Below are 24130 nucleotides of genomic sequence, written 5' to 3'. Positions count from 1 at the left end.
CTGTACTCTGAGGCACACCACTAGTCATTGGCTTCCAATCTGACAGTTATCTACCACCACTCTCTGGCATCTCCCATTCAATCACTGTTGAATCCATTTTACTACTGAACCTTCCTAACTAACCTTCCCTGAGGTCTTACTAAAGTCCAGATATACAACATCCACTTCCTTACCTTCACCAAGTTTCCAAGTAACTTCCTCAAAAAATTTGATAAGGTTTGTCAAACATTTTTCTTTTATTATATGACAATAAATAGTATCTGATCTGATCCCAGCCCGGCCGCACTCTCTTCACCTTGACCCAGTGGGGTTTCTGTGTTTGTACTCCTGTTAAACATGACCATTGTGTCTACTTCCACGACTAGGAGTGTAACCCGAAAATCTGCAGATGGTGTGATTGCAGTAAAAACACAGAGAGGCTGCAGAAACTCAGCCAGTCTCACAGCTTCTGGCTTGAGTTCAAAACCTTCATGATTCAAAGGTTCCTCCAGCATTTCTGTGTTTTATGACTTCCGCCACTGTTCCTGGCAACTGGATCCAGCCACCCACTTCTCTCTTCTGCAAATAACTCCTTCCCCACACATGCGGATGGGACGCAAGAGGATGCCGAGGGCGCTGATCATGTAGGAGGTTCGGATCTGGAGCTCAGGCTGCTGACGGTTTGGATTCTGTGTGGCCGAGGGGGAGCGCTGGTGCCGAATCCACGGACCCTCGGTGACTCTGGCGGGGGGGGGGGGGGTGGCTCTCTTTTGCTTCGCTTTCTCTGACTGTAAGAGGCACTTCAGGCAATCTCTTCCGAGATTGAAACTGTGATATAGAGAATTTAGGTTAAAAAGACTTAAGTTAAAATGTGATGATTAATCATAAACAGGGAAGCCAGAACGGACAGAGAGTTTACTAGCAGTCAAGGACAGAAGGAGCTGCTGAATATGTTTTTTTAAACCTATCTTTTCATGGTCATAGTGAGAGACATGCAGGAGACAAAGGATTGATAAGAAGTGTGAGAAACAGAATTCAGTGAATGTAGAGTTCACAGTGTACGTAACGAACGTGATAATTAATAATGCAGTTATACTTAGAATGTTTTTGTAATACTAACCAATTAAAACAGTATTAATAAGAAGGGGAAGGGCAAATAATAAAGGTATAAAAATCAATGCACTGTATGTATCGGGGCTTAACTGGTGAGAAACCAGTTGAGTCCAACTCTGCAGACTTGTAAATAAAGCTTGTCGTGTCATCAGTTTTAAAGAGACTCATGTGTGAGAAGTTTTATTTCTGACAGAAACTGTCTGTCTTGCAGCAGGCAAAAGGCAATTTTGTGCAATATGACACTGTTTTTATTACATGACAATAAATTGAATCTTGATCTTGAATCTTCTACCCCTCACCTCAAACACAAGCCCTCCAGTATGACATAATTATCTTGGGAAAGTGCTTCTAATGCCTCGCATTAATTAGGAGACCTTGAACTGATGTGTATGACAATAAACTCTCAGACATACCAAACAAACTCCATTGCCCAGAAGCCCCTGCGCTCATAACCTGATACGCAACGTTAAGGGGCGGGTCGAACGTCGATGATTGACACTGGGCTGAAGGAATCGACGCAAGGCTGGCCGTACAGCTCAGTGCCGATTCGTCAGAGCTTACCCAATCGGAGGGCAGTCCAGGGGGCGGGGCGTTTTGTGCCGCTGATCCGATGGGGATGGAGGCGCCAGCGGTCCGGCAGCCCGGTGATGCGGCGGGTCACTGAGAACGAACCCCGGGCGGCGCAATGAGTGGCCGGAGGGGCAGGAAGCCGGGCGCGAACGGGCGAGAGGCGCCCGCCAACGGTCTCGGTGCTGCCCGCCGAGGAGCAGGTAGGGGCCGCTGACGTCAGAGGCGGTGTCTGACGTCATCGGAGGTGTCTGACCGGGGGCGAGGGGGGAGAGGGGGGAGAGGGGGAGAGGGGGCAAGGGGGGAGAGGGGGCAAGGGGGGGGAGGGGGGGGAGGGGGCAAGGGGGGCGAGGGGGTAAAGGGGGGAGAGGGGGCAAGGGGGGAGAGGGGGTAAAGGGGGGAGAGGGGGCGAGGGGGTAGAGGGGGGAGAGGGGGCAGAGGGGGGAGAGGGGGCGAGGGGGTAGAGGGGGTAAAGGGGGGAGAGGGGGCGAGGGGGTAGAGGGGGGAGAGGGGGTAAAGGGGGGAGAGGGGGGAGAGGGGGGAAGGGGGGAGAGGGGGCAGAGGGGGGAGAGGGGGCAGAGGGGGGAGAGGGGGCAGAGGGGGGAGAGGGGGGCGAGGGGGCAGAGGGGGGCGAGGGGGGCGAGGGGGCAGAGGGGGGCGAGGGGGCAGAGGGGGGCGAGGGGGCAGAGGGGGGCGAGGGGGCAAGGGGGGAGAGGGGGCAGAGGGGGGCGAGGGGGGAGAGGGGGAAAGGGGGGAGAGGGGGAAAGGGGGGAGAGGGGGTAAAGGGGGGAGAGGGGGTAAGGGGGGAGAGGGGGCAAAGGGGGGAGAGGGGGCAAAGGGGGGAGAGGGGGTAAAGGGGGGTAAGGGGGGAGAGGGGGCAAGGGGGAGAGGGGGCAGAGGGGGCGAGGGGGCAGAGGGGGGCGAGGGGGCAGAGGGGGGCGAGGGGGCAGAGGGGGGCGAGGGGGGCGAGGGGGTAAAGGGGGGCGAGGGGGTAAAGGGGGGAGAGGGGGCGAGGGGGGAGAGGGGGGCGAGGGGGTAGAGGGGGTAGAGGGGGAGAGGGGGCAAGGGAGGAGAGGGGGAAGAGGGGGGCGAGGGGGTAAGGGGGGAGAGGGGGCAAGGGGGGAGAGGGGGCAGAGGGGGAGAGGGGGCAAGGGGGGAGAGGGGGCAAGGGGGGAGAGGGGGTAGAGGGGAGCGAGGGGGTAGAGGGGGGCGAGGGGGTAGAGGGGGGCGAGGGGGTAGAGGGGGGCGAGGGGGTAGAGGGGGGCGAGGGGGTAGAGGGGGGCGAGGGGGTAGGGGGGCGAGGGGGTAGAGGGGGGCGAGGGGGTAGAGGGGGTAGAGGGGGGCGAGGGGGTAGAGGGGGGCGAGGGGGTAGAGGGGGCAGAGGGGGGCGAGGGGGCAGAGGGGGTAGAGGGGGGAGAGGGTGCAAGGGGGGGAGAGGGGGTAAAGGGGGGAGAGGGGGCAAGGGGGAGAGGGGGTAAAGGGGGGAGAGGGGGCAAGGGGGGAGAGGGGGGAGAGGGGGTAAAGGGGGGAGAGGGGGTAGAGGGGGAGAGGGGGGCGAGGGGGTAGAGGGGGGCGAGGGGGTAGAGGGGGGCGAGGGGGTAAAGGGGGAGAGGGGGCAGAGGGGGGCGAGGGGGCAGAGGGGGGCGAGGGGGTAAGGGGGGAGAGGGGGCAAGGGGGGAGAGGGGGTAAAGGGGGGAGAGGGGGGCGAGGGGGGCGAGGGGGTAAAGGGGGGAGAGGGGGTAAAGGGGGGAGAGGGGGCAAGGGGGGAGAGGGGGCAGAGGGGGGTGAGGGGGCAAAGGGGGGAGAGGGGGCAAGGGGGGGAGAGGGGGTAAAGGGGGGAGAGGGGGGAGAGGGGGTAGAGGGGGGCGTGGGGGCAGAGGGGGAGAGGGGGCAAGGGGGGAGAGGGGGCAAGGGGGGAGAGGGGGCCAGAGGGGGGAGAGGGGGCAGAGGGGGGTGAGGGGGTAAAGGGGGAGAGGGGGCAAGGGGGGAGAGGGGGTAAAGGGGGGAGAGGGGGCAAGGGGGGAGAGGGGGCAGAGGGGGGAGAGGGGGCAGAGGGGGGCGAGGGGGCGAGGGGGGCGAGGGGGCAGAGGGGGGCGAGGGGGTAAGGGGGCGAGGGGGTAAGGGGGGAGAGGGGGTAGAGGGGGGAGAGGGGTAGAGGGGGGCGAGGGGGAAAAGGGGGGAGAGGGGGCAAGGGGGGAGAGGGGGCAGAGGGGGGCGAGGTGGTAAAGGGGGGAGAGGGGGTAAAGGGGGGAGAGGGGGCAAGGGGGGAGAGGGGGTAGAGGGGGGCGAGGGGGGAGAGGGGGCAAGGGGGGAGAGGGGGGCGAGGGGGGGCGAGGGGGTAGAGGGGGGAGAGGGGGCAGAGGGGGGCGAGGGGGTAAAGGGGGGAGAGGGGGCAAGGGGGGAGAGGGGGTAAAGGGGGGAGAGGGGGTAAAGGGGGGAGAGGGGGTAGAGGGGGGCGAGGGGGTAAAGGGGGGAGAGGGGGCAGAGGGGGGCGAGGGGGTAAAGGGGGGAGAGGGGGCAAGGGGGGAGAGGGGGCCGAGGGGGAGAGGGGGGGAGAGGAGGGGGGAGGGGGCCGAGGGGGGAGAGGGGGTAGAGGGGGGCGAGGGGGTAAAGGGGGGAGAGGGGGCAGAGGGGGTAAAGGGGGGAGAGGGGGCAAGGGGGGAGAGGGGGCCGAGGGGGAGAGGGGGGGAGAGGAGGGGGGAGGGGGCCGAGGGGGGAGAGGGGGCCGAGGGGGGGAGAGGGGGCCGAGGGGGGGAGAGGGGGCCGAGGGGGGGAGAGGGGGCCGAGGGGGGGAGAGGGGCCGAGGGGGGGAGAGGGGGCAAGGGGGGAGAGGGGGCAGAGGGGGAGAGAGGGGCAGGGGGGGAGAGGGGGGCGAGGGAGAGAGGGGGCTGAGGGGGAGAGGGGGGCCGAGGGGGGGGAGAGGGGGGCCGAGGGGGGGGAGAGGGGGCGGAGAGGGGGCGAGGGGGGGGCGAGGGGTGCGAGGGGGGGGGAGGGGGGAGGGGGGGGCGAGGGGGGGGGAGAGGGGGGCGAGGGGGGTGAGGGGTGAGGTGAAGGGGGGGCAAGGTGAGCGAGGGGGGCTGGGGAGTGGAGCAGAGAGAGAGAAAGGGAGAGAGAGAGAGAAGGGGGAGTGGGGCAGAGAAAAGGGGGAGTGGGGCAAAGAGAGAGGGCGATTATTCTCTTTTTTTCATGTCACCTTTCAGACCGCCAGTCTTCCAAAAGTCCTTCTCGAACTGATTCTGTCTCCTCTCTCTATTTCTCTTTCTTTTCCCACCCTCCTCTGAGAGCAACACTGTTCTGTCTCTGCCTGCAAACATCATCAGCTCTCACAGGCAAGCTGGATGCTGATACTTTGTTGCTCTTTTGCAAAAAAGCACTCTGCAAAAGTCTTGCTAATATTCTGTGTTTTAAAATGTGTGTGTGCAATTCCTCCCAAGCCATCTCTAAATACTCTGTCACCGTGCATCCTCCCTGTGGGTTTTCTCCGGGGTCTCCAGTTTCAACTCACTGTTTGAAACGTACCGGGGCTGTAGGTTAATAGGATATAAATTGAGTGGCACAGACTTGTAGGCCAAATGGCCGCTTACCGTACTGTATATCTAAACTTAAAGAGAAATTTAAAGAGAAACTTAGAGAAATTTCTTCATGCAGGGGGTAGTATATCTGTGGAATTTCTTGCCACAGATGGCTGTGAAGGTCATGTGACATCACTCGGGCTGGTATTACCCGGTATGGTAACTCATGGTATTTAAACCCCTCCCCAACAAACACAGGCATATGTTCCTTGTATGTCTGGGGTGGCGACAGTGGTGCTGAGCAGAAGCGGGGGTGGGGTTGGGTGGGGCGCACGGCTCTGACTGGAGCACTTTAGAAGGTTCAAAGGTAAATTAGCATAGTTTTAGCCTTGTAGGTCTATTGATAAATGTAAGCTGGGCTACAGGGATATTTTTATAAAAAATAATATATTTGCTGAAAAAATTATAGACTGTCAATTTAGTGTCACCCGGTGGTCTGATCTCCTTTGCAAAGATATGTAACCAACGTTTCGGGCTTGAGCCCTTCATTGAGGTATGAAGAAGTTGATAGGTTCTTGATTATTCAGGGTGTCAAAGATTATGGGGAGGAGGCAGGAGAATGGGGTTGAGGGGAATAATACATCAACCATAATTTGTATGCTGGAGCAGACTCTAGGCTGGATGGCATAAGTCTGCTCCTACATCTTGTGACTGAGGAGCTGTGCAGGGGTCCAGATTCGGGTGGCACAGAGTTTGTGCATTCTCCCCGTGTCCTGGCTGGGCTTTCACCAGGTGCTCTGGTTTCCACCCATCCTTCAAACCGTACAGGGCTGTAGGTTGTAAGTTAATTTGGGTGTAATTGGGTGGCACAGGTAAAAATAGCCGGAATTGGCTTCTACCGTGCTGTATATTCTTCGACCTTTAGCATCTGGGCTAGAAGTTGCTTGTACGAGAGGATTTAGTTGCACTTGCGCTGGAGGGGGCCCGATATGTTGGCAGGGACGTTTGGTATCGAGAAAGTTGAAACTGCTCTACCAATGGGGTGGGAAGCCAGTAGTGGTGGGGCAGGTGAGAATGTTGAAGCAAATCTCGAAGATAAAATGGGAGGCAGGACTGGGAGAGGGTGATCTAATGGACAAAAATGCATGCCTTAGAATTTTACAGCAGAAACAGTCCCTTCGGTCTAACTCGCCCATGCCAACCAAGTTGTCTACTCAAACTAATTTTTTTTTAAAGACATACAGCATGGTAACAGGCCCTTCCGGCCCACGCGTCTGTGCTGCCCAATTAACCTACTACCCCTGTTTTTTTTTGGATGGTGGGAGGAGTTGGGAGCACCCAGAGAAAACCCACACCGACAACGCCGGATTCGAACACTGGTTGCTGGGACTGTAATAGTCTTGTGTTAAACATGCTGGCCTCTTTTTTTTTGCCCCCTTTTCCACTCATCGGGGAGTGCCTTGTAACCTGCAGAAGACATTTGGACAGGTATAAACGGTTTAGAGGGAGATGGGCTGAGTGCAGGCAATTGGAATGAGCATAGATGGACAAGTTGGGCCAAAGGGCCTGTTTCCGTGCTATCAAACTGAATGACCAGTAAAATGTTCCAATGTCAAGATCGTGCGTAACTGGGGGAAAAGCCTGCAGGAGATGTTGCACCTGCTTCCCTTGCTCTTGATGCTAAAGATCAAAGGTTTTTTACAAGTGTTTTTGGGAGAGAGAGTATAATGTCATCATTTCGCAGGCTCTAGGTCGAGCTTTGATAAAATTCCTGACTGGTATTCTTCCACTATCAGAAGTTGAATCCAAGAAGAAGAGGAAGCTGCTGACCATTCACCAGGCGCTTAACAACGACCCAGTGGACGTGAGAACTTTGCGGCAGTGTGCGGTCGGTGAGGGTGGGCTGCTGAGCGATGAGATCCGGAGGAAGGTCTGGCCAAAGCTGCTGAACGTGAATGTTTATGACCTACCTTCAAAGCCAGGTAAGGTAGGGATTGGGATGAAAATTGAAAGTCTGCAGGCCCTGAGATTAAAGTAAAAACACACAGAAATGCTGGAGGAACTCAGCTGGTCTTGCTGCCTCCATAGGAGGTAAAGATGTATCATTGACGTTTCGGGCTTGAACCCTTCTTCAAAGTAGAAGCAAAAAGCAGGCAGGTATCTGAATTAAAGACTGGAGAGAAAGTTAGAAGAATGGGAAGGGGAGGAATACAGACCAACAAAAGGTGTTGATTGGATATTACGAACAAACAACCCTTTTAATTTTTGTTTGGGACTGAAGGGTTTTTGTTAGTACTAACACAGGAACAGCAATGGAAAATTCACTAGACAATGGTAAGTTCAAAATAATATTTTTTTAATTAAACGATCAATTACATAACATTTCTTGCTTATCTCTAAACTTAACCCCCACTATGCACAAATGTAAAATGTAAGTGTGTTTGTGTGATTAAAGTCCCACTCTGAAAAGTCCATTTTTAAAATTTCAACATCATTTTGGTCTTGCTTGAAGGTCTTAAATTCTCAGTTCAGAAATAATCACAATTCTTTTGATGAGATGTCTTGAGAGAGATTCTTTAAATAGATGTGACCTTTTTTTGAGCTGCCAATGTACCTCCTGTAAAAAGGAGAATACAATTCCTGTCTTCCTAGGATCAAATCTATTTACTGAAGATTTTGGAATCTGTTTTCCACACGAAGAATCTGCCCTCTTTTCAAAGGGACAGTGAATGTGGCTATTTTCTTCCATGATTGGGTTAAACAAAGAGGTCATACAAAAAAGGACCCAGTAGAAATCTATCATCTTTTCCAAAGAGACAGCAAAGTGGTCTTCCTTATTTCAAAGCCACTTATTCTGTGTTCCCCTTTTCCCAGGAGTAGCACACAGCAGCACCTATTCTGGTTACTGGAATTCAACCCCGTCTTTCACAAGGTTCCAATTCCTGTGTCACAGGGTTTTAACTTCCGTACTCTCCAAATTGAACTGAATCAAAAATTTCAATTCTTTAATATATTTCTCAAAATCATGTGACAGTTACATCATTAACAAGGTCAGTCCCTAGTCTTGGAAACCACATGACTATCAGTTTTATTACTACGAAAATCTGTTCCTTTTTCAAGACCACTCAATATCTATAACAACCTCATCACTGTTTAAAAACAGATTGCTTCCTCAGCAGTTCTTATTGAGTACTGAGATACTTCAGTTTTTAATAATGAAAATACTTCATTGTTCTTGAATAACTAAGAACCACTTCAGATCCATTAGCTCTGTCTTTCTAGACGCTGTGACTCCGAAAATGAATACAATGGTGTATCTGTAAATGTGCTGTGACCTGTGACCAGGCCACAACTAACTTACTAAAAATACAGATAAAATATTTTAACTCTATAATTTATTTTACTAAGACATTTTTATAAGAAATATAACTTAACTGTAACCTAAATATTACTATTAACAAAGATCCATAAGAATTTGATGAGGAAAGGGGAGAGTTGATTTTTGATTCTCTGAAAGGAGACAGGGAAAAGAGAAGGGAGAGAGAGAGAGAGACAGGGAAAAGGGTGATGGGGGAAGAAGTTTTTTTTGGGGGGGAGAGTTTTAAATAAGCCAAAGAAGTTGATGTTAATGCCATCAGATGGAGAGTACAAAGACGAAAGATAAGGTGCTGTTCCTCCAATTTGCGGGTGGTCTCAATCTGGCAGTGCATGAGACCATGGATGGACATGTCCGCAAGGAAATGGGACAGGGAATTGAAATGGGTGGCCACTGGGAGGTCCCTGCTATTGCAGCAGACAGAGCAGAGGTTCCCAACAAAGCGACCTCCCAGTCTGTGCCCAGTATATTCAATGTGGAGAATTCGGACTGTAGCTGCTGTTGTGTCCAAGCAGGTTTACTCTGGAACAATTTAAAGGTGAATGTTCCATTATTGTCACGAAATGTAACATACTTAAAATCCTTATCTTTTGTCTACTGTAAGGTAGACAGAGAGTTTCCTCTTGTCCAGTGTCCCTCATCGAAACGGTGATCCTGGGCGATCTCCCCTCCAAGCACTGACCAGGCCTGAGCCTGCTTAGCTTCCGAAATCAGACAATCTCTGGTGTATTCAGGCTATTAGCCCATCTTTCCCTCATTTCGGAAGTGTTAAGTGATGGGAATTAATGTTGCATTTGATCAAAGCTGGGGAGTGTTAACTGTTAGGAGGTTGGAGAAAAGTTCCAGTGTTATTTGGAGAGGTTGAAGAAGTGTTTTTTTTTAAAAAAAAAACCACAGAAATCCTGGAGGAACTCAGCAGGTCTTGCAGCACTCATAGTTGGATTGAGCCCTTTTAGGATGTGAGTGAAAAGCAGACAGGCACCTGAATTAAAAGGCTGGGAAGAGGTAAAGAAAGGACAGGGGAAGGAACATACAAAAGGTGTTGATTGGATATGGAGAGGACAGGAGAGGGGAAAGATGAGAATTAATTGGGGGAGGGGGGGGTTTGGCTCTGTGAGTGCAGGGCTGAGGGGAAAGGAGATAAAGGGGGGTGGAGAGAGAGAGCTCGAGGAGAGGATATTGAGGAGGGGAAGGGGATAACGGAAACTGGAGAAGCAGATGATAATGCCATCCAGGTGGAGGGGAGAAGAAGGGCTTAGGCCCAAAATGTCAGTTATATATCTTTTCCTCCAATGGGCGCTGTGAGACCGGCAGAGTTCCTCCAGTGTTTCTGTGTTTTTACTACAATCACAGCTTCTGCAGACTTTACCATTTCACTCCAGGTTGAAGAAGTGGGGAGGTGAAGTTTGATGTGGAGGGCAGATAATTTTCCAAATGGTACGAAATTGGGAAAGACCCTTGTCTGCCATTTAATGAAAATTAGCACACAGGAACAGCACAAGGATAAGAAGGCCTTCAGAGCCAGAGGGTTTGAGTATGGGAGCAGGGATATTGAGCTGCATTTGTACAGGGTCTTAGTGAACCACACTGTGAGCATTGTATCTAAGAAAAGACATTTGTGCTTTGGAAGTTCATCAAGGGTTGACCAGACTGATTGTTGGTATGGCAGGACTTGTTTAAGAAGAGGGTTGTAAATTTGGCAAACACCATCATGGGTATTAGTCTTCACTTCGTAAAGGGCATCTCTAAGAGGCAGTGACTGAAGAAAGTAGCCTCTATCATCAAGGACGTTTACAACCAGGCTATGCCCTCTTCTCACTGCTACTATCAGGAAGGGCGTGCAGGAACCTGAAGTGAAACACCCAACGGTACAAAAACAGCTTCTTCCCCTCCGCCATCAGGTTTCTGAACGGACAATGAACCTGTAGACAGTACCTTGGTTGTTCATCTTTTTGGACTGATTATTTATTTTTAAATAGTGTATTACAGAATTGTAATTTATAGCAACTTTGCACTGTGTTCTGCACAATACTGCTTCCACAAAACAACACATCTTGTGACACGTTCATGACAATAAACCTGATTCTGAGATTAGGATAATTGGAGCTTCGAATAACAGGATATTTTGTAAAACATAGAACACTCTTTGGCCCTCATGATCCATATATTCCTTAAAAATAAAATAAAATTTTATATATATCTCTATCTAAAGTCTAAACCCTCTTTACCCTGTAATTCTTTGTCCAGGAGACTGTTAAAAGCCCCTAATGTTTCAGCCTCCACCACCATCCCTGGCAAGGCATTCCTGGCCCCCACAGCTCTCTGTGGTTTTAAAAAAAAACTTATCCCTGACGTCTCCCCCTAACTTCCCTCCCTTCATATTGTACACATGTCCTCTGGTGTTTGCTGATCCTGCCCTGGAAAACAAGTGCTGGCTGTCCACCCTATCTATTGCCTCTCATAATCTTGTCGACTTCTATTAAGTCTCCGCACATCCTTCTTCGATCCAAAGAGGAAAGTCCCAGCTCTGCTAACTTTGCCTCCTAAGGCCTATTTTTCCAAGCCATGTAACATCTTGGTAAATCTCTGCACCCTCTCAAAAGCTTCCTCCACAGCCTTCCTGAACTAAACGCAATACTTAAATGTGGTCTTGCCAGAGATTTGTAGAATTGCAACATGACCTCTACTCCTGAATTCAATTCCCCCATTAATGAAGCCCCATTAATAGGCCTTCTTAAATATCCTATCAAACTGTGCAGCAATGTCCCTCTGTTCATCGACACTCTTAAGCAACTGACCGTTTACCCTGTACTCAGCCTTCTGGTTTGTCCTTTCAAAATGCATCTCCTGACATTTATCCAGATTGAACTCCATCTTCCACTTATCCGCTCAACTCTGCATCCTGTCTATATCCTTTCGTAAACTATGACAACCTTCAGCTCCATCCACAAAATGACATAATTCCAGCAGGACTTAGCTGATGGGTTGGGATGAGGAAAGGAGGACTTGCTTGTGGGAGCAGGCTGAAGGATGGTGTACGCAGGGTGGCAGGGGTCCTTAGTGATTTTGCACGCCCTCTTCAGACACCAATCCCGATGGATCACGTCGATGGTTGGGGGGAGGGAGACTCCAGTGATCCTCTCTGCGCTCTAATGGTCCTTTGGATTGACCTCCAATCCATTTCTCTGCAGCAACTGAACCACATTGATGCAGCCTGGAGCTGACAGGAGTGATGTTATTGAGCTTTATAAAATCATAAGGGGAATGGATCAGGTGGGTGGGCAGGGAAATGTTTGGAGTTGTGAACGTTCTTGGCAAATTGGGTTGAAGCGTGATTTCTCATTTCAGGCAAGGGTGTAAGGGAAGGCCACAAAGACTACAACCAGGTCGTCATGGATGTACACCGGTCACTCCGCAGGTTTCCACATGGTAGGTTTGAAAATGAAGGCTGGCATTTTGTTTAAGTAATCCTCATCTGTCTGTAACTGATCTGTGTTGTTGAATTTGCACTTTGCTGTGTTCAGAATCGGAATTTATTGTCACGAACATGAAATTTGATGTTTTGTGGTAGCATCATAGAGCAAACATTCATTTTATAACCATCTTACAACACTACTGTTTAAAAAAAAAAATTAAAATAAGAGTGCACAAAGTGTATGGTTCATTGATCATTCAGGAATCTGATGGCAGCGGGGAAGAAGCTGCCCTTGTGCTGCTGAGGGAACGTCTTCAGGCTCCTGTAGCAGAGTGAAGAGGGAATGGCCTGGGGGGGTGGAGGATCTTTGAGGATAGAGGCTGCTTTTTTTTATATAAAGACACCACCTCATGTAGAAGTCCTCAATGGAGTCTGGTGCCAGTGATATCAGGCCGAGTTAACAATCATCTGGAGTTTATTCTTGTCCTGAGAGTTGATCCATGGAGATGTTCACACCCAGGAATTTGAAGTTCTTGACCCTCTCCGCTACTGAGCCCTCGATGAGGACTGGGTTGTGTTCCCCTGACTTCCGCCTGAAGTCCCCAATCATCTCCTTGGTTTTGCTGACATTGAGCGCAAGGTTGTTGTCGTTACACCATTCAACGAGCTGATCCGTCTCCCTCCTGGACGCTTTCCTCATTGCTGTTTGTGATTCTGCCGACAACTGTGGTGTCTTCAGCAAACTTGTAAAAGACATTGGAATCGTGACTGGTCACACAGTCATGGGTGTATAATGAGTAGAGAAATGAGCTAAGCAAGCATTCTTGAGTTGCGTCTTTGTTGATAATCAGTGAGTAGGAGATGCTGTTTCCAGTTCATACTGTCTGTGCTTTTCTGATGAGAAAGTCAAGGACCCAGTAAATGGGTTATTATAAATTTATGATTCAATTCTGGTAATGGGAACAATTTGTTTCCCATGGCAGGGGAGTCCAGGGCAAGAGGGCACAGCAGGATTGAAGGACACCCATTTAAAACATGAGGATTTTCTTCAGAGAGTGAACCTCTGGAATTTGCACCCACGGGGGGCTGTAGAGGCCAGGTCGTTGAGTATATTTAAGGCAGAGATTGATAGATATCTGAATAGTCGGGGTATCAAAGGTTATGGTGAGAAGGCAGGGGAGTGGGGTTGAGTGGGAGGATCAGACTTGATGAGTAGAATGGCCTACTTCTGTTCCTATACCTGATGGTATGGAACATGTCGTTTTGCTTAATGCACCTCTGATCCAAGCTCTCTGGTTGACTGTACAAGTTGCACAAATGTGAGGACCCAAAGTTTGTTTGGGTCACCAACTTTACAACTAAAGTAGAGGACCTAGGCTTTCTCAATAAGTGCAGTCATGTTGCATCTTTGAGCCTTAAGTGTATACTTAAGTGTAACAGAATGTATCGCAGCTGTTGCGACGTTGACGAGAGATTTCTGCTGTATTGAATCTTCCTGAAGACAATAAATGCTATTAAGTACATTTACTATGCTATTGCCTGAAGAACGTGTAACAACATGCATTCAATTTAAATTAATGTAATGCACAGCATCAATATATGTAAGCTGCTTTTATTTCTTTTTTCTTCTTTGGCTTGGCTTCGCGGACGAAGATTTATGGAGGGGGTAAAAAGTCCACGTCAGCTGCAGGCTCGTTTGTGGCTGACCAGTCCGATGCGGGACAGGCAGACACGATTGCAGCGGTTGCAAGGGAAAATTGGTTGGTTGGGGTTGGGTGTTGGGTTTTTCCTCCTTTGCCTTTTGTCAGTGAGGTGGGCTCTGCGGTCTTCTTCAAAGGAGGCTGCTGCCCGCCAAACTGTGAGGCGCCAAGATGCACGGTTTGAGGCGTTATCAGCCCATTGGCGGTGGTCAATGTGGCAGGCACCAAGAGATTTCTTTAGGCAGTCCTTGTACCTTTTCTTTGGTGCACCTCTGTCACGGTGGCCAGTGGAGAGCTCGCCATATAATACGATCTTGGGAAGGCGATGGTCCTCCATTCTGGAGACGTGACCCATCCAGCGCAGCTGGATCTTCAGCAGCGTGGACTCGATGCTGTCGACCTCTGCCATCTCGAGTACCTCGACGTTAGGGGTGTGAGCACTCCAATGGATGTTGAGGATGGAGCGGAGACAACGCTGGTGGAAGCGTTCTAGGAGCCGTAGGTGGTGCCGGTAGAGGACCCATGATTCGGAGCCGAACAGGAGTGTGGGTATGACAACGGCTCTGTATACGCTTATCTTTGTGAGGTTTTTCAGTTGGTTGTTTTTCCAGACTCTTTTGTGTAGTCTTCCAAAGGCGCTATTTGCCTTGGCGAGTCTGTTGTCTATCTCATTGTCGATCCTTGCATCTGATGAAATGGTGCAGCCGAGATAGGTAAACTGGTTGACCGTTTTGAGTTTTGTGTGCCCGATGGAGATGTGGGGGGGCTGGTAGTCATGGTGGGGAGCTGGCTGATGGAGGACCTCAGTTTTCTTCAGGCTGACTTCCAGGCCAAACATTTTGGCAGTTTCCGCAAAGCAGGACGTCAAGCGCTGAAGAGCTGGCTCTGAATGGGCAACTAAAGCGGCATCATCTGCAAAGAGTAGTTCACGGACAAGTTTCTCTTGTGTCTTGGTGTGAGCTTGCAGGCGCCTCAGATTGAAGAGACTGCCATCCGTGCGGTACCGGATGTAAACAGCGTCTTCATTGTTGCTTTTATAGCCTGTCTATATCTATCGTGACTAAGCATGCCCAGGCTCAACACAACGTTTGTACAACACCTGTGCTGAGTGCATGTCCAGGCAGGCTTGGATTGACTAAAGCAGCTTGCTTTGTGGACAATATATTGGTAGACTTAAAATATGACAGGAAATCACAAAATAGTGTATATCTAAACAAAATGGTATGCGATAGGAAATATTTAAGGTGATTTTTGTCATCAGCAGGCCAAAATCCCTAAAATACAATCAAAACTGTTCAGGAAGCAAATTCTTCATTATCCAGTGTTATTAAAGATGTGATTTGGAGAGACCAGATAAGCCTGTCAGAAGGGGAAGTCCTGCTTGACTAATCTTCTCGTGATCCAGTTGATGTGGTGTACATGTACTTTCAAAAGGGTTTTGAGACGGGTGTGTAAAATTCAAGGCCATGGTAGGAGGTAATGTACTGATGTGGAAAGAAAGCTGGTCAGCAGGTAGGAAGCAGAGATTGGTTTTTAAATGGCTCCTTATCAGATTGGGTAGGCAGTTACTCATGGGGTATCACAATATATATACAATACATATTGATAATCTAGACCAGCCATTCTCAATGGGGGCCCTCAGGCCTTTCTGGAGGCCACAGCACATTTAAGAAAAAGCCTTGTTTTCTTTTCACCTTGCGTAACATAAATATTTTAAATGTTTTTTTTTATGTATAACTAAAACTTGAATGCCTCACAGGGAAGGGGTCCTGTAAACTTTGAGCAGAGCCGTAAGGGGCCATAGCCCAAAAGAGTCAAGAATGGTTGATCTAGACAAAAGAACTGAATGCAATTTCTCTAAATTTTCAGATGAGCAGGGGGGGCAATGGGGCAAAAGGCTGCAGGGTGTCTTGGACTGGTGAGAAGAGTGGGCAAATGTGTGGCAGAGTAAAAACACCAAGCAAGAGAAACTCAGCAGGCCAAGAAGTGTCCCTTACATAGGAACATAGGGAGTAGGAACAGGAGGAGGCCAAAAATGGCCCATCGAGCCTGCGCCGCCATTCAATACCATCATGGCTGATCTCATTTATGACCTAACTCCACCTACCTGCCTTCTCCCCATATCCCCTAATTCCTCTATCACCTCATTCCGCCCATCGAGCCTGCTCCGCCATTCAATACCATCATGGCTGATCTAATTTATGACCTAACTCCACCTACCTGCCTTCTCCCCATATCCCCTAATTCCTCTATCACCTCATTCCGCCCATCGAGCCTGCTCCGCCATTCAATACCATCATGGCTGATCTCATTTATGACCTAACTCCACCTACCTGCCTTCTCCCCATATCCCCTAATTCCTCTATCACCTCATTCCGCCCATTGAGCCTGCTCCGCCATTCAATACCATCATGGCTGATCTCATTTATGACCTAACTCCACCTACCTGCCTTCTCCCCATATCCCCTAATTCCTCTATCACCTCATTCGGCCCATCGAGCCTGCTCCACCATTCAATACGATCATGGCTGATCTAATTTATGACCTAACTCCACCTACCTGCCTTCTCCCCATATCCCCTAATTCCTCTATCACCTCATTCCGCCCATCGAGCCTGCTCCACCATTCAATATGATCATGGAAAAAATACAGAACCAACGTTTCGGGCTTGAGCCCGTCATCAAGGTAGGGAAAAATGTCGGCAGGCGTCCGAACAGAAAGAGAAGGTTGCAAAGATAGGCGGAGGAGGGAGGGAGGGAGGAGACAGATCAAGGGAAGGAGGGATGGCTGGGTGAAGGGAGGGAGGAGACAGATCAAGGGGAGGGGGGATGGCTGGGTGAAGGGAGGGAGGAGAACTGGAGAGGGAAGAGGAGAGGGGGAAGGTCAGCAGAAAATGGAAAAATCAATGCTAATGCCATCTGGCAGGAGAGTGCCCAGGCGGAAAATCAGGTGTTATTCCTCCAATTTATGGGTGGTCTTGGTGGGACATTACATAAGGCTGTCGACAGACATGTGAGTGTGGGAGTGTGACACAGAACTGAAATGGTTGCCTAATCTTTCTGATGTGAAGGCCACAAAGGGAGCACTGGATGCAGTAAATCAGACCTGGGGATACACAAGTTGCTTCAATTGAAAGGCCTGTTTGGGGCCCTTGACTGCTGAGGGAGGAGGTGTGGGTGTAAATGTGGCACCTCCTGCAGCCACAGGAGAAGGTTCCGGGGATGGGGTTGAACAATATAGCACAGAACAGGCCCTTTGGCCCTCAATGTTGTGCCGACTCGTATTCCTTTCTTTAAAAAAAGTGCTAAACCCTCCCTACCCCATAACCCTTTATTTTCCTTCCATTCATGTGTCTAAGAGTCTCTTAAATGCCCCCAATATTTCAAACTCCACCACCATCCCTGGCAAGGCATTTCAGACTCCCACACCCTGATTTCTCCCCTAAACTTCCCTTCCTTCACTTTGTACATGTGTTTTCTGGTGTTTGCTGATCCTGCTCTGGGAAATGGGTGTCCACCCTATCTATGCCTCATAATCTCCCTTCTACACTCCAGAGAAAAGTTCCATCTCTGCTAACCTTGCCTCATAAGACTTTTTTTCCAGTCCAGGCAACATCCTGGTAAATCTCCTCTGTCCCCTCTCCACAGCTTCCACATCCTTCCTGTAATGAAGTGACCAGAACTGAACACAACACTCTAAGTGTGGTCTAAGCAAAGATTTGTAGAGGTGCAACATGACCTCTCTACTCCTGAATTCAATCCCCCTATTAATGAAGCCCAGCATCCCATAGGGCTTAACTAGCCTATCAACCTGTGCGGCAAACTTTTTTTAAAATAATTTTTTATTTTTCACACTGTGAACCATATCAACTAAAATATATACAAACGTTTCTCATTAAATATACACAGTGGCATTTTCTCCCTTTTTCCCCCCTCCCCCTTCCCACCCCCCTCCAAACCCATTAAATGTTCAACATATACAATACAATAAAACCATTAAACAATGTCATCGCACAATGAAAATAAACAAGGAATTTGTGTCATCTTTTACACACTGGATCAAGTCATTTTGTCTTCTTATCATTTTAGGGGGTGGATGTCCGAGGCAAGCCCTCTCTGTTGTGTTCCATGTACGGTTCCCAAATTTGTTCAAATAATGTGACTTTATTTTTTAAATTATATGTTATTTTTTCCAATGGAATACATTTATTCATTTCTATGTACCATTGCTGTACTCTCAGGCTCTCTTCTGATTTCCAGGTTGACATTATACATTTTTTTGCTACAGCGAAGGCTATCATAATAAATCTTTTTTGCGCTTCATCCAGTTTGAGGCCTAATTCTTCTTATATTACTTAGAAGAAAGATCTCTGGATTTTTTGGTATGTTTTTTTTTGTGATTTTATTTAATATCTATGTGGAAAACTTGAGGGATGTATGGATTTGGACCCCAAGGTCCCTCTGTTCATCCACACTCTTAAGTAAACGATATTAACCTTGTACTCAACCTCTGGATTGTCCTTCCAAAATATATCACCTCACACTTATCCAGATTGATCTCCATTTGCCACTTTTATGTCCAACTCTGCATCCTGTCTATATTCTCTTGTAACCTTCAACAAACTCCAGCTCCATCCACAACTCCTCCAACCTTTGTGTCATCTGCACACTTACTGATCCATCCTTCTGCCTCTTCATCCAGGTCATTTATAAAAATCTCAAAGAGCAGGGCTCCCAGAACAGATCCCTGTGAAACTCAACTAGTCACTGACCTCCAGGCAGAATACTCTTCTTCCACAACTACTCTCTGCTTTCTTCCTACAAGCCAATTTTTTATCCGCACGGCCAAAGTCCACTGATCCTGTGCCTCATAAGTTTCTGGATGAGTCTTTCGTGGTGACCTTGTCAAAAGCCTTGCTAAAATCCATGTCGACCACATCTTCCGTCCTACCCTCATTTGTTACCTCCTCAAAAAACTCAATTAGACTCGTGAGGCACGATCTTCCCTTCACAAAGCCACACTGACTATCCTTGAGTCGACTGGACTTCTCCAAATGCTCATAGATCCTCTCTTTAAGAATCCTCTTGTAAGACTTGCTGGTCTATAATTCCTAGGATTCTCCCTATTACCTTTTTTAAACAAGGGGACTGCATTTGCCATTCTCCAATCCTCCAGCATCTCCCCTGCTGGTCAAACAGGATTGAAACATCATAGCTACTGGCCCAGCTGTCACTTGTCTCACTTCTCACAGCAAACCGGGGTAAATCACAATCTTGATGCTTTTAAGAAGATCCAACATTTCCTCTTCCTTAATCTCCATATTGTCCAGCACATAGGCCTGTTCTATTCTGACCTCACCCTGATCAAGGACCTTTCCTCTTGAAGCAAAGTATTCATTTAGGACGTCCCTGACCTCCTCCACCTCCAGGCATATGTTGACTCACTTATCCTTTAGCGGCCCCACTTTTATTCTCGTCATCCTTCTGTTCTTGACATGTGCGTAGAACATCTTGGGGTTCTCCTTAATCCAAGGCCTTCTCATGCCCCCTTCCAGCTCTCCCATGTCCTTTCCTAAGCTTCCTAGCTACCATATATTCTCATGAGCCCTTCCTGTTTCCAGCTAATGTATGCTTCCTTCTTCCTCTTGACTAGTTGCCCAGCTATGTTGAATCTAAGGGAGCTGTGGTCACTCTCACTAAAATGCTCCCCCACTGAGAGGTCAACCACCTGACCAGGCTCATTATCCAGAGCTAGATCCAGTCCGGCCTCTCCTCTCATTGGCTGGTCCACAGACTGTGTCAGGAATCCTTCTTGTACATATTTGACAAATTCAGCCCCATTTATCCCTCTTGCAGTCAGTGGGTGCCAGTCAATGTTAGGGAAGTTGAAATCACCCATAACTACAACCCTGTATTTCCTGCACCATTCCAAAATCTGCCTGATCATCTGTTCCTTGGTGTCCCGAGAATTATTTGGGGCCCTATAGATGACTCCCAGCACAGTGATAGCTCCCTTCCTATTCTGACTCCCACCCACACTAACTCAGTGGATCCTCCCTCTGGAGCATCCATCCTTTCTATAGCTGTGGTACTATCCCTGACCAGTAATGCTACTCTCTCTCTCCCCCCCTGCCCCTCACCTCGCCTTACCTCCCATCTTATTCCTTTTAAAACACGTAAACCCTGAGCCAATCTGGCCCATTCTCCAGCCAAGTTTCAGTAATGGCCACAACATCGTAGTTCCATGTACTGATCCATGTTCGTCGAAGTTCATCCACTTTATTCCTAATACTCCTAGTGTTGAAATAGACACATTTCAACCCCTCTAACTAGCTACATTTATGTTTTGTCCCTTGCCTGTCCTTCCTCACCAATTCAGAGCACCTTTTGTGTTTCTACCTTGATCCTTGCCCTCACATTCTGGTTCCCACCCCCTGCCAAACTCGTTTAAACCCTCCCCAACAGCTCTAGCAAACTGCCCACCAGGATATTGGTCCCTCTCCAGTTCGGGTGCACCCCGTCCTTTTTGTACAGGTCAAACCTTCCCTAGAGGAGATCCCAATGATCCACAAATCTGAACCCCTGTCGCTTGCACCAACTCTTCAGCCATGCAATCATCTGCCACAATGTCCTGTTCCTTTCCTCTCCAAAGATTACTACCCTGCTTTTTAACTCTATCCAAATTCCCTATATTTCCTCTTCAGGACCTTATTCCTACTCCCTACCACGGCTCCCCCTCCCCCTCCAGAGTGTTGAGTACTCTATCAGAGACATCCCTGATCCTGGCACCTGGGAGGCAGAATACTATCAAGATCCCCTATCTTGTTCACAGAATCTCTGACTGCAGTAAAAACACAATGCTGGAGAAACTCAGCAGGTCAAACAGTGTACTTTATAAAGCAAAGATAAAGATACATATCTGACTTTTTGGGCTTTAGCCCTTCAAGGTTTTACTCCAGTTGTACAGGGCCTTGGTAAGGCCACATCTTGAGTATTGTGTATAGCAAGGAAATCCTTCTTTTGAGGGGGTGCAACAAAGGTTCACCAGACTGATCCTTGGGACAGCAGGACTGATGGATGAAGAAAGACCAGATAGACCAGGGTGATACTGATCGAGATTTAGAATGAGAGGGATTTCAGTGAGATGTCCAAAATTCCGATAGGACGAAACAGGCCAAATGCAGGAAGAAAGTTGGGCGTCCAGAACAAAGCTGGGGGTGGAGTCACAGTCTATGGATAAGGAGGAAGCCATTTAGAATGTTATGAGGATAAACTACTTAAGTCAGAGAGCTGTGAACTTGTGGAATTCCCTCTCACAGAAAGTGTTGCGGCCAGTTTGTTAGCTAGATTCAGAAGGGAGTTGGCTGTGGCTCTATTGGTTGAAGTGAACAAGGGAATGGAGAGTGTGACAGATTATATTTTATAATGTATATAGATGTTTTAAAGGAGATAAATTGTGGCAGATTTTTTTTAGTGTAGGTTACATATGAACACTTCAAAATAGATCGCATTTAAAATGCTGGAGCTCTGCTCAAGCCAGACAGTCCAGGCTCCGGGTGCCTTTGCAAAAACTTTGAAGAGTGCCCATAAGGACTTCACAAGTAGGTGTTAATTGGACATGCTGTGGAGTAATGGATTATTGTTTTGGAAAGCAACAGATGAACAAACTTGGAAGATTGGGTCTGGTGCTGCAGTCTGTCTAAATGCATCATGTGGTTTTCTCTGAGAGAGAGAGAATTCAGTTCTACAGTTCAGAAGCAGCAGCTGGGACTGGAACAGGACAAGCTGGCAAGCTTGTGGAAAAACACCATTTTGAAGACTGGTTGTGAGTGCTTAGTTCAGCTTGGTAAAAGCCCTTGTGGTCCATAAAAGAGGAGATGGCTGGCCGTATAATATTTTGCTTAAAATAAGGGAAACAAAAAGGAACTCTGTGTGTCCTGAAAGAAAGAGGTTATCATCTGGTAAACCCTGAGGGGGCAAGGTTCTTCGGCAAGACACTGAAGTGGCTGATCGGAAGGGATCAGTTGTGTGTGTCCAAAGAGCAGGAAATCTCTCTCTGAAAACTGACAAGAACCTTCCTAAGCGGTAACCATTTACCTTTCAAGCACCAAAGCCTGGTGAAATTCATAAATGAATTGCCTGATACCAGTGAACTTTGGGGAGTGAGAAGTGAGATTGGACACATTACATACATGTGCACTTAGAATTAGAAGGGGGTTAAGTTAGGTTATTAGTAATGTTAAAGTTTTATCCTGTTTTTATATTTAAAGAAAATTAAAAGTAACTTTTGTTTAAGTAACCATTTGTCTTGCTGAATTTCTATTGCTGCTGGGTTTTGGGGTCCTCTGGCCTCATAACAAGAGAAAGCAGGAATACATTCCAGGGGTGGGGGGGGAATCCCATGATCAACCATGATCGTGTTGAATAGTGGAGCATTCTCAAGGGGGTGAATAACCTCCCATTTTCTGTTTCTGTGTATGAGTCGGTTTCTAATTAATGGGAGTCTGAACAGAATACTGTTTATTTCCTTCATGTACAGGTACTTCTGTTTAGAACTGGATTGAACGGATTGTATTTCTCCTGTGTTTTAATTTATTGTTTTTGCTTTCAGGGATGCGAGCAGATCAGCGAGCAGTGCTGCAAGAGCAACTGATTAATGTCATCCTCTACGTCTTGCAAAGGAATAAGCAACTTCACTATTATCAAGGCTATCACGATGTTGCTGTGACCTTTCTCCTGGTGGTCGGAGAAAGGATGGCCATCGCACTAATGGAGATTCTCTCTTCCCATCATCTCAGGTGAAGAGCCAGTAACCACCTCCCATCCACACCAGCCACGTGTGAGTGATTTGAGCCCTGCAGTCTTGCTCAGAATGATCGATCTATCCACTTGTGGGATTATTCTCTCCTCCGACATGATTGAGAATCAGTCGTTTTACCAGAGGAGGTTCGCCAGGTTGATTCTAGAGTTGAGGGTGCTAGAATTTCTGAGAATAGGAGGGGATCTTATTGAAATGTATAACATTATGAAAGGCTTAGATAAGATGTATGTAAATTGTTCCCATTGGTAGGGGAGATGAGAATGAGGGGGCAGGACCTCAAGATTCAGGGTAGTAGATTTAGGACAGAGGTGAGGAGGAATGGCTTTTCCCAGAGGGTGGTGAATTATGGAATTTGCTGCCTATTGAAGCGGTGGAGCTGACCTCAGTAAATATATTTAAGATGAAATTGGATAGATTTTTACAAAGTTGGGGAGAAGACAAGTAGATGGAGCTGAGCCTGACATCAGATCAGCCATTGACTGACAGAGCAGGCTCGGTGGGCCGGATGGATGACCCCTGCTCCTATTTTTGGCCCCTGCTCCTATTTTTGGCCCCTGCTCCTATTTTTGGCCCCTGCTCCTATTTTTGGCCCCTGCTCCTATTTTTGGCCCCTGCTCCTATTTTTGGCCCCTGCTCCTATTTTTGACCCCTGCTCCTATTTTTGACCCCTGCTCCTATTTTTGACCCCTGCTCCTATTTTTGACCCCTGCTCCTATTTTTGACCCCTGCTCCTATTTTTGACCCCTGCTCCTATTTTTGACCCCTGCTCCTATTTTTGACCCCTGCTCCTATTTTTGACCCCTGCTCCTATTTTTGACCCCTGCTCCTATTTTTGACCCCTGCTCCTATTTTTGACCCCTGCTCCTATTTTTGACCCCTGCTCCTATTTTTGACCCCTGCTCCTATTTTTGACCCCTGCTCCTATTTTTTGACCCCTGCTCCTATTTTTTGTGTTCTTATTGGGACTTTGCAAGCATGAACTGGGAACAATTTCTCTTTTTTTTTCAGACGTACAGCACAGTAACAGACCCTGCTGGCCCAGGAACCTGTGCCACCCAATGAACTTGCAACCCCTGTACGTTTCGAAGTGCGAGGGGAGGAGGGGAAACTCGCGCAGATACTGGGGGAATGTACAAACTCCTTATAGACAGTGAAGGATTTGAACTCGAGTTGCTGCCTGCTGTAACAGCATTGTGCTAACCGTTGCACTCATTTTGGGCTGGGGGTCTAAGGGTTGTGGCACTTGGATTCTGTGTCTGACCTGGGGTAGGGTCAAGCCTGTAATGAATAAGAAATAGGACTCTGCCATCGGAGCCTGGTTTCCCATTCTGTAAAATGATGATTACACTGACCTTGGCCTCAGTCTCACTTTTCTTGATTTTCCCGAAAGATCAAAAATCTGTCTGAATGTGCTCAATGATTCAATTTCCTATCCTTGCTGGGCAAAAAAATTCCAGAAGATTCCTAGAACACTACAGCACAGAAACGTGGCCTTTTTGCCTCTCTATTCCGTGCCAAACTATTTGTTTGCCTAGTCTTAGCGATGTGCGCCCAGAACATAGCCCTCCAAACTGGAATTCAAGCAACTGACAGCCTCTAGCAAACTACAAAAAAAAAGAATATAATCTGTTTTTAAAAAAAGACAAGA

At 48.5% G+C, this 24130-nt stretch overlaps 1 protein-coding gene across 3 annotated transcripts in view; it reads left to right on the top strand.

Annotated features, from left to right (window-relative positions):
* The first annotated feature begins 1642 nt into the window (after positions 1-1642).
* The window catches only part of LOC138751985 (TBC1 domain family member 20), an 88654-nt gene continuing 66166 nt past the window's right edge, over positions 1643-24130 (top strand). The window contains exons 1-4 of one of the 3 annotated variants that reach the window (XM_069915107.1): positions 1647-1862; positions 6968-7153; positions 11896-11976; positions 22273-22459. In XM_069915107.1, coding sequence (XP_069771208.1) covers positions 1778-1862; positions 6968-7153; positions 11896-11976; positions 22273-22459 — 539 coding nt within the window. In that variant the 5' untranslated portion in view covers positions 1647-1777. Of the gene's footprint in view, positions 1863-6967; positions 7154-11895; positions 11977-22272; positions 22460-24130 lie in introns of all 3 variants that reach the window. The other 2 variants (XM_069915109.1, XM_069915108.1) reach the window with 2 other exon arrangements.

This window comes from Narcine bancroftii, chromosome 1, assembly GCF_036971445.1.
Source record: "Narcine bancroftii isolate sNarBan1 chromosome 1, sNarBan1.hap1, whole genome shotgun sequence".
Taxonomy (NCBI): Eukaryota; Metazoa; Chordata; class Chondrichthyes; order Torpediniformes; family Narcinidae; genus Narcine; species Narcine bancroftii.
Note: the sequence above shows the minus strand (reverse complement) of the source record. Positions and strands in the feature narration are given on the sequence as shown.